Below are 10,241 nucleotides of genomic sequence, written 5' to 3' on the forward strand. Positions count from 1 at the left end.
GGTCGATTCAGAAAGAATGTCCCCAATTGTGGGGGAGTCCAGAACTAGGGGTCATAGTTTGAGGATAATGGGTAAACCTTTTAGAACTGAGGTGAGGGGAAATTTCTTCACCCAGAGGGTGGTGAATGTGTGGAATTCACTATCACAGAATGTCATTGAGGCCAAAACATCTGATTTCAAGAAGAAATTAGATTTAGCTCTTAGGGCTAAAGGGATCAAGGGATATAGGAGGAAGGGGGGGGATCAGGATATTGAATTCGATGATCAGCCATGATCAAACGGAATAGTGGAGCAGGCTCGAAGGGCCGATTGGCCTCCTGCCTCTAGTATCTATGTTTCTGTGATGACTTTCCGCTTCTGTTCCTAACCCAGGTGGTTTTTGTGAAGATGGGAGGAGAGTGCATGAGGCAAGCTAGCAAATACGCCAACAGCAATGATCAGGCCAATTCAGACACTTTAGCACCTCATGAATAACCCATTTTTAAATCTTTCCAAATTTCCATTAGGCTGGCCTTCTATACTTGTCTATTTGTTACAATTCATTCGTGGGACATGGGTGTCACTGGCTAGGACAGCATTTATTGCCCATCTCTAATTGCCCTTGAGAAAGTGGTGGTGAGCTGCCGCCTTGAATCGCTGCAGTCCCTGAGGTGTAGGTACACCCAATGCTGTTAGGAGTGAATTCCAGGATTTTGACCCAGCAACAGTGAAGGAAAGGCGATATATTTCAAAGTCAGGATGGTGAGTGGCTCGGAAGGGAACTTGCAGGTGATGGTGTTCCCATGTATCTGCTGCCCTTGTCCTTCTAGATGGTAGTGGTCGGGGGTTTGGAAGGTGCTGTCTAAGGTGCCTTGGTGAATTCCTGCAGTGCATCTTGTAGATGGTACACATGGCTGCTACTCTGCATCGGTGGTGGAGGAAGTGAATGTTTGTGGATGTGGTGCCAATCAGGCGGGCTTCTTTGTCCTGGATGGTGTCAAGGTTCTTGAGCGTTGTTGGAGCTGCACCCATCCAGGCAAGTGGAGAGAATTCCATCGCACTCCTGACTTGAGTCTTGTAGACGGTGGATAGGCTTTGTGGAGTCAGGAGGTGAGTTACTCACTGTATCCCTAGGCTGTCATCTGCTCTTGTAGCCACGGGAAAATTCAAGGTTGGTTAGAACATGATCACCTCTGCTTTAAATGGAGAAAGTCAACCTCTAAGTGGCAGTGATGAGAGGTCACACAAGGCCAGGTTATAGTCCAACAGGTTTATTTGAAATCACAAGCTTTCGGAGCGCTGCCCCTTCGTCAGGTGAAGTGGCAGTGAAGAGGCTTTGTGGAACAGAGGGAACCTACCCCATCACAGGAAAAGTTTTTTTTTTAAAACTCCATTTCCTACCCTATTCTGGCTTCCAGATCCTCAGCCACTCAGCATGAACTCTGACTGTTGGTCATGGAGGTGGGCTGCCGGAAGTGGCTTTGTGCACTTCCTGTTTTGGGATGTGTAAATCCCTTATATTTTTGGTGTACGTTTGAACAGGAAATTCCAGGAAAATTGTGGGAAATGGCGCAGAGAAATCTCTTGGACACTGGACCCCGAAGAGAACAGCAGGAAAGTAATTGCAAAATGAGTCTTGATAATACTGTTTGTTAAATTATAGTGAGAGGTCCTTTATCATTCACAGTCTGAGGTGGGATGGACCCTCCGAGTGCTTTATACTGACATGTTTGACTCTTAAAAATAAATGTTTCTTTCTCATGTGTGTGTCCAGTGTTAAAACTGAAATTATTTTACAATCTAGGAAAGCTTCTGGAATGAACAACTGCATACAGACCTGGAGGTAATACAGAGCGTTGTGGCTCCCTGGGTGGTGTAACCATCCCTACAACAGTTTTTTTCTCTGTCTCTCTCTCTCTCTCTCCCTCTCTGTCTCCCAATCATGGCAGCCACTCCTACTTACATAGGCATAGCCCAGTTTAACCTCTTCCCTACTTGTTATTGGCCACTCTCTTCCAATGCAAGAAGGTGAGGAATCTGTTCTTCAGAGAAATTCAAATGCTAGCTGAGTGTCAGGGGAAAGATGCTGAGTTCATTCCTGTAACTCTGGTCACAATATTACTGTCCTCTTTTAGATCAGTTTAAAAAGAATGATGTGGAGATGCCAGCGTTGGGACTGGGGTGGAAACAATAAGAAGTCTCGCAACTCCGGGTTAAAGTCCAACAGACTCACCTGCTAAAGGCGCAGCGCTCCGAAAGCTCGTGATTCCAAATAAACCTGTTGGACTTTAGCCTGGTTGTGAGACTTCTTACTGTTTAAAAGGAAGATCTGGTATTTATAGCACCTTTCACAACCTCAGTAAGCATGACACAACCAATGAAGCACTGTCGAAACGTAGTCGCTGTTGCAAAGGTGGGAAATGCAACAGTCAATGTACTAACAGTAAAATCTCATGAAAAGTAATCTGAAAATGGCCAGGTAAGCTGATTAGAGTGAAACAGAAACAGAAAATGCTGAAAAGTCTCAGCAGGCAGACCTGCATTTTCTGTTTTTGTTTCAGATTCCAGCATCCGCAGTAATTTGACTTTTATCTTACTGTTTCTGGTGATGTTAGTTAAGGGATGAATGTTGGCCAGGACATCAGGAGGACTTCCATTGTTCCTTTTAGAAATATCGTGGGACCTCGTCCATTCACCTGCGAGGGCGGAGGGAGGTGAGCTGCATTTTAAGTTCTCATCCAAAAGGCGGAACCTCTGACCGTGCAGCATTCCCTCTGTAGTGCACTGGAATGCTAGCCCAGATTACAGGCCAGTGCCCTGGAGTGGGACTTGAACCCACGACTCTCTGAATCAGAGATGAGAGAGTTACCCCTGAGCCACTGTCGAAAAAATGCATGAAACTGAGGCAAAGGCAGAGTAGTCGCCAAACACGGGCCTAGCTGAGTCCCCTCAGTTTGAATGCAGGATTGTGTGCACTCCTTTCTTCCGCAGTTCTGCACAGCTGGAGATACAATAGCTTCAGGCGCAGGGAGCAGAAAGTCCTTCTGTTGCTGTACATATAGAGTTATTCATGGGGCTATGGGCCAAATGCTGGCAAGTGGGATTAGGTAGATAGGTTAGGTGTCCCTCAATTTATGTGTAAAATGTAGTACATGTGTGCAGAACTAAAGAAGTATGTATACAGACATATATATTACATATATGTATATATAAAACAAATGAGAAAGAGAGTTATAACGCCATGTTCAGAGCTATCGGAGCACATGTATTGATGTACAGTGTTATAATTCAGGTTAGAAACTCCGAAGTGTTTTATGAAGTCTGCCTCGATCATAAGCTTTGCAAAGCATGAGATGTTTCACTTCAGGTATGATTCAAATCACCCACTAGGGAGTTTTTAACAAAGCTTATTTCAGAATACAGTTAACATGCATAGAAAGAAAATTATCTTTTACCAATTACAAACAAGGAAAAAAACAACCATGATATTGTATAAACCTTAACAAGTATATGAAATTGTTTCTGGTCTCCATATTATGAAAAGGATATAGAAGGACTGGAGAGAAGACTTACATGGATGATGTTGGAACTGAGATCAGGGATATTAGGACTGGACTACACCTCTTTCACTGGAAAAGGGAAGGCCGTGATGTGAACTGATGGAGATCTTTAAAATGATGGCAGTGTCCCATACCAAGGACAATAGGGAAAGTGTTTCCACTTGTGGGGCTGTCCATAACTAGGGACCACAAATATCAGATAGTCAGCAATTAATCTAAAATACACTTTGGAAGGAGTAATTTGACAAGAAAGTATTCAATCAACGGCAGAACACTGGAAAGTTCAGAGGAACAAAGGGATCTTGATGTGTTTGTCCACAGATCTCTGAAGGCGGAAGGACCTGTTAGTAGGGTGCTGAAAAAGTCATATGGGACACTTGCCTTTATTAATCAGGGTATAGATTACAAAAGCAGGGAAGTCATGTTGGAGTTGTAGAGAACTTTGGTAAGGCCACAGCTAGAGTACTGCCTGCAGTTCTGGTCGCCACATTATAGGAAGGACGTGAATGCACTGGAGGGGTTGCAGAGGAGATTCACCAGGATGCTGCCTGGGATGGAACATTTAAGTTATAAAGAGAGGTTAGATAGGCTTGAGTTGTTTTTGTTGGAGCATAGAAGACTGAGGGGCGACTCGATTGAGGTGTACAAGATTATGAAGGGCATGGACAAGGTGCATAGGGAGCAGTTGTTCCCCTTAGTTGAAGGATCAGTCTCAAGAAGACACAGGTTCAAGGTGAGGGGCAGGTTGTTTAAGGGGGATGTGAGGAAAAATGTTTTTACCCAGGTGGTGGTGACGGTTTGGAATGCGCTGCCTGGGAGGGTGGTCGAGGCGGGATACCTCACATCCTTTAAAAAGTATCTGGATGAGCACTTGGCTCGTCATAACGTTCAGGGCTATGGACCAAGTGCTGGCAAGTGGGATTAGGTAGATAGGTTAGGTGTCCCTCAATTTATGCGTAAAATGTAGTACATGTGTGTAGAACTAAAGAAGTATGTTTACACACATATATATTACATATATGTATATATAAAACAAATGAGAAAGAGAGTTGTAGCACCATGTTTAGAGCTATCGGAGCACATGTATTGATGTAGTGTTATAATTCAGGTTAGAAACTCCAAAGTGTTTTATGAAGTCTGCCTCGATCATAAGCTTTGCAAAGCGTGAGATGTTTCACTTCAGGTATGATTCAAATCACCCGCTAGGGAGTTTTTAGCAAACAAAATTTATTTCAGAATACAGTGAACATGCATAGAAAGAAAATTAGCTTTTACCAATTACAAACAAGAAAAAAAACCCATGATATTGTATAAACCTTAACAAATATATGAAATGTTCCAAACAAACAAACTTCCTTAAACAAAACCCTTGCCACAGGTTTAGCACAGAAAATACGAATGCTCACGTGATGCTGGAACTTAGTCCTTTGGGTGGATGCTGCAGTTCTCTTGATGCGGACACAGACAAGTTTGGAGTCAGAACAGCTTCCCAAAACACCAGAGCGAGACAGAGAGGCTCCAGGTACTAGCTAGCAACCCACCAACAACAGAATTTTCACTCCAGGAAGTTCAGAGACCTGCTTCCAGCTAGCCAGCAGAATCTATAATATCTGGGAGAGAGAGAGAGAGAGAGAAACTGCCTGCCACTTGGCAGCCAGGGCAGCTTCTGATTCTAACCCCAAAAAATGGATCCTTAGAATTTTTTTTCCTGGGGAGGAACCACCTGACTTTGACTTGTCAATTAATCTTCCCTCTCACAATTCAGGGTCAGAAAAGATCCCAGAAAGTATCTGAGGCCCAGAGTAAAAATAAACAAAAGTCCATTTAAACCATTGAAGCAGCAATAAAAGGACTTTTAACCAGAAAGCCTGGCAACAACGAAATAAACCCAAAGCTGTTTAACTGCAGAGAACATTATTTTTCTTTTAATTCTTAAAGATACACTGACGTTACAACAGAGATATTAGGACTTGGGTATTGATGCAAATGATGCACAGATATAGGGAATGATGCACAGATATAAAGATTTAATGTATGGGTTTTGATGTCTGGAGATACGGCAGCACAGGGGTATTTGTATAGATATTGGTGTATCGAACTTTCTGAAGTTTACTCAATTTGTCATACCATGATCCCCTGGCTTACAAAACGCTAAAACGGAACTTAATGCATCCCTAAGCTTCCAGTGTATGGCCCAGTAAACCGGCAGTGAGGAGATTAAACAGCTTTGTCTTGGAATTAAAAAATCAGTGAGGAAATCTGAATGGACCCCCGAATCCTTGATTGTCTCCATCACTGCTTCCCGAGAGAAAAGACTCACTGCTTCACAATAGCTGATACTCTGGAGTCAACAGCTCAGCTTTCACATCAGATCTGGCAGTCCTCTGTATCCTGGACATAACACATTCCAGCCGATGTATTGTTTGTTAACATGCCTCACCAGAGTGAGAAAAAGCCAATAGGCCTTCCAGCTCCGTTTAGATGCTCCGATCCTGATTTTACCAGCACGCCCTCCCTAAAATCGGAGCGGGCGAGGCTCACAGAACGATATTCTCCGTTGGCCTCGGGCACGATCTTACAAGCCTCGGGCGAGCGTGCCAGTAAAATTCCAGCCCCCGTGTCTGAATATAGTCACAGAGGATCAATTTAACCCAGCGGGAAGCAGGCGGGATCAGATCAGCCCACATATTTTAAGTGAAGTTGAACCCCAAGACCAGCCATGATGGGATTGAATGGCTGGACAGGCCTTGGGGCTACTCCTGCTCCAGTTTCTTCTAGAGTTGTGCTCACTTTCCACTTGAACTGATTTCACTTTCCAGAGAAGTCTCTCGCCAGCTGTAGAACTGGTGATGTGGATCTGCACCATTTATGGGATTATAGGAAGATCAGAGACAGCAGCAAACCGTCAGCTTGCTCTGTGATTCAATTAGATGGAGACTAATCTCAGCCTCGGCTCTGCCTTCGCTTCCTGTCACTCGACACCCTCACCTCATACAAACCAATTGACTTCAGTTTTTCAAACTGAAATCGATTATTTTCTTGCTATTGATTCCCTGTTGGATTCTAAAACGGTGGCCAGGGAACAACCAGTTAACATTCAGACATTGGAGATGAAAATTACAAACCTCCTTTGTCCAAACTGTTGTGAAGAACCAATAGAATCCCGACAGAGCAGCAGGGGACCATTCAGCCTATCGAGTCTGCACCAACAACAACCCCACCCAGGCCCTATCCCTGTATCCCCAAGTATTTACCCTGCTAGTCCCCCTGACACTGAGGGGTACTTTAACATGGCCAATCAACCTGTGACGAATGGGAGCAACTATTATTGGGCAGCACGGTGGCACAGTGGTTAGCACTGCTGCCTCACAGTGCGAGGGACCCGGGTTCGATTCCCCGACTTGGGTCACTGTCTGTGCAGAGTCTTCGTGTTCTCTTTGCGTGGGTTTCCTCCGGGTGCTCCAGTTTCCTCCCACAGTCTGAAAGACGTGCTGGTTAGGTGTATTGGCCATGCTAAATGTCCCTCAGTGTACCCGAACAGGCGCCGGAGTGTGGCGACTAGGGGATTTTCACAGTAACTTCATTGCAGTGTTAATTTAAGCCTACTTATGACACTAATTAATAAACTTGTTATTTCGACTGACCCCCCCTAATCAATGCGTGCCCACCACATCTACAAACCTGTGACACCAGGACTGTTGCGGCATTTGACAAAACTAATTCTGCTGGGTGCTGTCTCCCTCCACCTCTGGAAGGTGAAATTCCAAAACATTCCTGCGTCTCTGAGCTGGGAACCTGAGCTGATTCCCAGTGGCAGTGACTCCATGACAGGGATTTTATGGCCTTGTTCGTCCCGAAACCATAAAATCCCACCCGAGGTCAACGGACCTTCCCATGGTCTGCCCTCAGCCGCTCTGATTCCCGTGGCGGGCAGGCCGGTAAAACTCCAGCCCAGATGTTTCAGGACTCTATCCTGTTAATTTCCAAACCAATAGCCCTCGGCACATTTGGATCTGACTGTGCACCCAACTGACCACAACAAAGGTCAGGGTAAGAATACAGATCAGGGGCAGTAGCGATACGTCTTTAGTATGATTAATAAATGTCAGATACATGTTTACGGAGCGTATTAAAGGACATCTTGGGAAACAACCTTCTTGATTATTTGAGTAACAAACCCTGGAAATCAGATGCTGGTGTCAGGTCAGACTTGCATTGTTTGAAATTAACCATAGACCAGACTTAATGAGTTGACTTCCAGCTGGCTGTATTTCAAAATTAACTTGGCTGCTTTCACCTTTTCTCTCCTCTGAAGTTAATCGATGTAGATGGAGCTCCATGCTTAGATAACTGGTGGTGGCTCTTCTTTCCTCTTTAGTAGTGTTTTTGATCTTTCCTCTAACCAATGCACCCCAAGATCCCACAAAAATAACACGTTTATTGTCAACTGAGCCGCATCTTAATTTGTGATCATGTTCTCCAGGAGCGATGAGGTAATTGCTGTGTCGAGCATGAACTATGACCCCATTGTGTCCAAAGTCGCAGAGGTTATGGCGTCTGGAAGGACAATCAAGAAGAGGGATGTTGAGTAAGTGTCATTACTGAGCTGCTGTGTATGTGTGTGTGTGTGTGTGTGTGTGTGCGTGCACGGATGTGTGTGCGTGTGTGTGTGTGTGGAATGTGTGTTTGTGTGGTATGTGTGTGTGGTTTTGTGTGTGTATGTGTGTGGTTGTTTGTGTGTGTGGTTTTTTGTGTGTGTGTGTGAGAGTGTGTGTGTTGTGTGTGTGGTTTTGTGTGTGTGTTGTGTGCATGTGTGTTGTGTGTGCGTGTGTGTTTGTGTGTGTTGTGTGCATGTGTCTGTTGTGTGCATGTGTGTGTGGTTTTTTTTGTGTGTGTATGTGTTGTGTGTGTGTGTTTGCATGTTTGCATGTGTGTGTGTGTGTGGTTTTTTTGTGTGTGTTGTGTGTGTGTGTTTGTGTGTGTGGGGTGTGTGCGTGTGTGTGTATGTGTTTGTGTGGTTGGTGGACACACTTGGAGTTGCTGCCTACGCTGTAGATTGTGATATGAACAGGGGCCTTCAGTAATGTGCACGCATCCAGTTTAATTATGGTGAGCATTCACCCATTTTAAATCTAATACTGCGCTACGCAGGTGACCCTACTGTTTAAAACGGGCTATAGGTTCAAGGTGAAGGGGGGGAGGTTTAACACAGATATCAGACGGACATATTTTACACAGAGGGTGGTGGGGGCCTGGAATGCGCTGCCAGGCAAGGTGGTGGAGGCGGACACACTGGGAACGTTTAAGACTTATCTAGACAGCCATATGAACGGAGTGGGAATGGAGGGATACAAAAGAATGGTCTAGTTTGGACCAGGGAGCGGCGCGGGCTTGGAGGGCCGAAGGGCCTGTTCCTGTGCTGTATTGTTCTTTGTTCTTTGTTCAGTCTCAACTGGCTGGGCTATTGTATGAGAATGAGAAGAGAAAGAGGTTTGACCACTGCTGCAAACTGTATCTAGCCACCGATGTTTGGACCAGTCTTCGGTCATTTCCTTACAACAAGAAGCCAATTGACAAGCTAAAAAGCACAGAACCAAAATATTTCAATTATTCTTCATCCTGAGCCCTCTCCATGCTGCTGGAGTCGGTTACGGCTGTCAGCGAGATAAGGCAGACTCCCTTTAAGGAGATATCCTCCGCATCCATCACTAAGGCCCGTTCTCAGAAGGTCTCCTGTCCGAGTGTCGACTGGACAATATTTTTCAACTTCAATTGTGACAAGTCAAACAGACGTCAATTTTTTTTAATACTTCACTTTTATTTTCACCTGTGAGAATGCATTCCTCTGGCTAGGAGAGAGAGGCAAATGGCTCTGAGGGATTTTCCACCGTCACTCTTCCTTACTGTGGGAAGCGTACCGTCTCTGCTTTGTGCAGAGTGACGAGGAGTGTTGGGAAAGAAATTTGTGGATATTTTTCCTTTCCAAATTAGCTCTGGGAATTTTAATCTGCTTGTTAGCCCTGCCTCTCTCAACAGGATACAAGGCTGCTGGTGAGTAGAGTATCTGAATTGTGATGTCCCCTGATTGTACAGGGAAGGTGGGACGGTCTCGTTGGTGTTTCGAATTTAATGATTTTGCATGCCTACAATGGGAAGGATGAAATGGCTAATTCACCACAAATTCCAGGCATCAAACTGCTCACCCCACCCTTTCCCAAGAGAGGAAACAGCCATGGTTTTTAATGCAGTCGCATCCGTGTAGCAAATTACTTTCCCTCTCTATACTTGCCGAACTCTCAAAACAATTAACCCAATTTGGAATTGGTCCCTAAGCATTAAGGTCCTTCTGAGTTTGCCTGATGTAGAGTGTTGTAAAGGCGGTTCATTGTGCATTAAACCCCTTTAAGTACTGCAGACATTATCAGTCACTCCCACTGCAATACCGATACCAGGAAGTCTTGGAACCTTAGGATCCCTATCATGCAGAAAGGGGCTATTCAGCCCATCGAGTCTGCACCGACAACAATCGCACCCAGGCCCTATCCCCGTAACCCCACATATTTACCCTGATAATCCACCTGACACTAAAGGCCAATTTATCACGACCAATCAACATAACCTGCACGTTTTTGGAGTGTGGGAGGAAACCGGAGCACCCGGAGGAAACCCACACAGACACAGGGAGAACGTGCCAACTCCACA

At 45.0% G+C, this 10,241-nt stretch overlaps 1 protein-coding gene across 1 annotated transcript in view; it reads left to right on the forward strand.

Moving 5' to 3' along the window:
- The window catches only part of aifm3 (AIF family member 3), a 191,652-nt gene that overhangs the window by 177,799 nt on the left and 3,612 nt on the right, over positions 1 to 10,241 (forward strand). Inside the window, exon 19 of the mRNA XM_078227646.1 lies at positions 8,023 to 8,127. Within this exon, the coding sequence (XP_078083772.1) occupies positions 8,023 to 8,127 (105 nt within the window). The remainder of the gene's footprint in view (positions 1 to 8,022; positions 8,128 to 10,241) is intronic.

This window comes from Mustelus asterias, chromosome 13, assembly GCF_964213995.1.
Source record: "Mustelus asterias chromosome 13, sMusAst1.hap1.1, whole genome shotgun sequence".
NCBI lineage: Eukaryota > Metazoa > Chordata > Chondrichthyes > Carcharhiniformes > Triakidae > Mustelus > Mustelus asterias.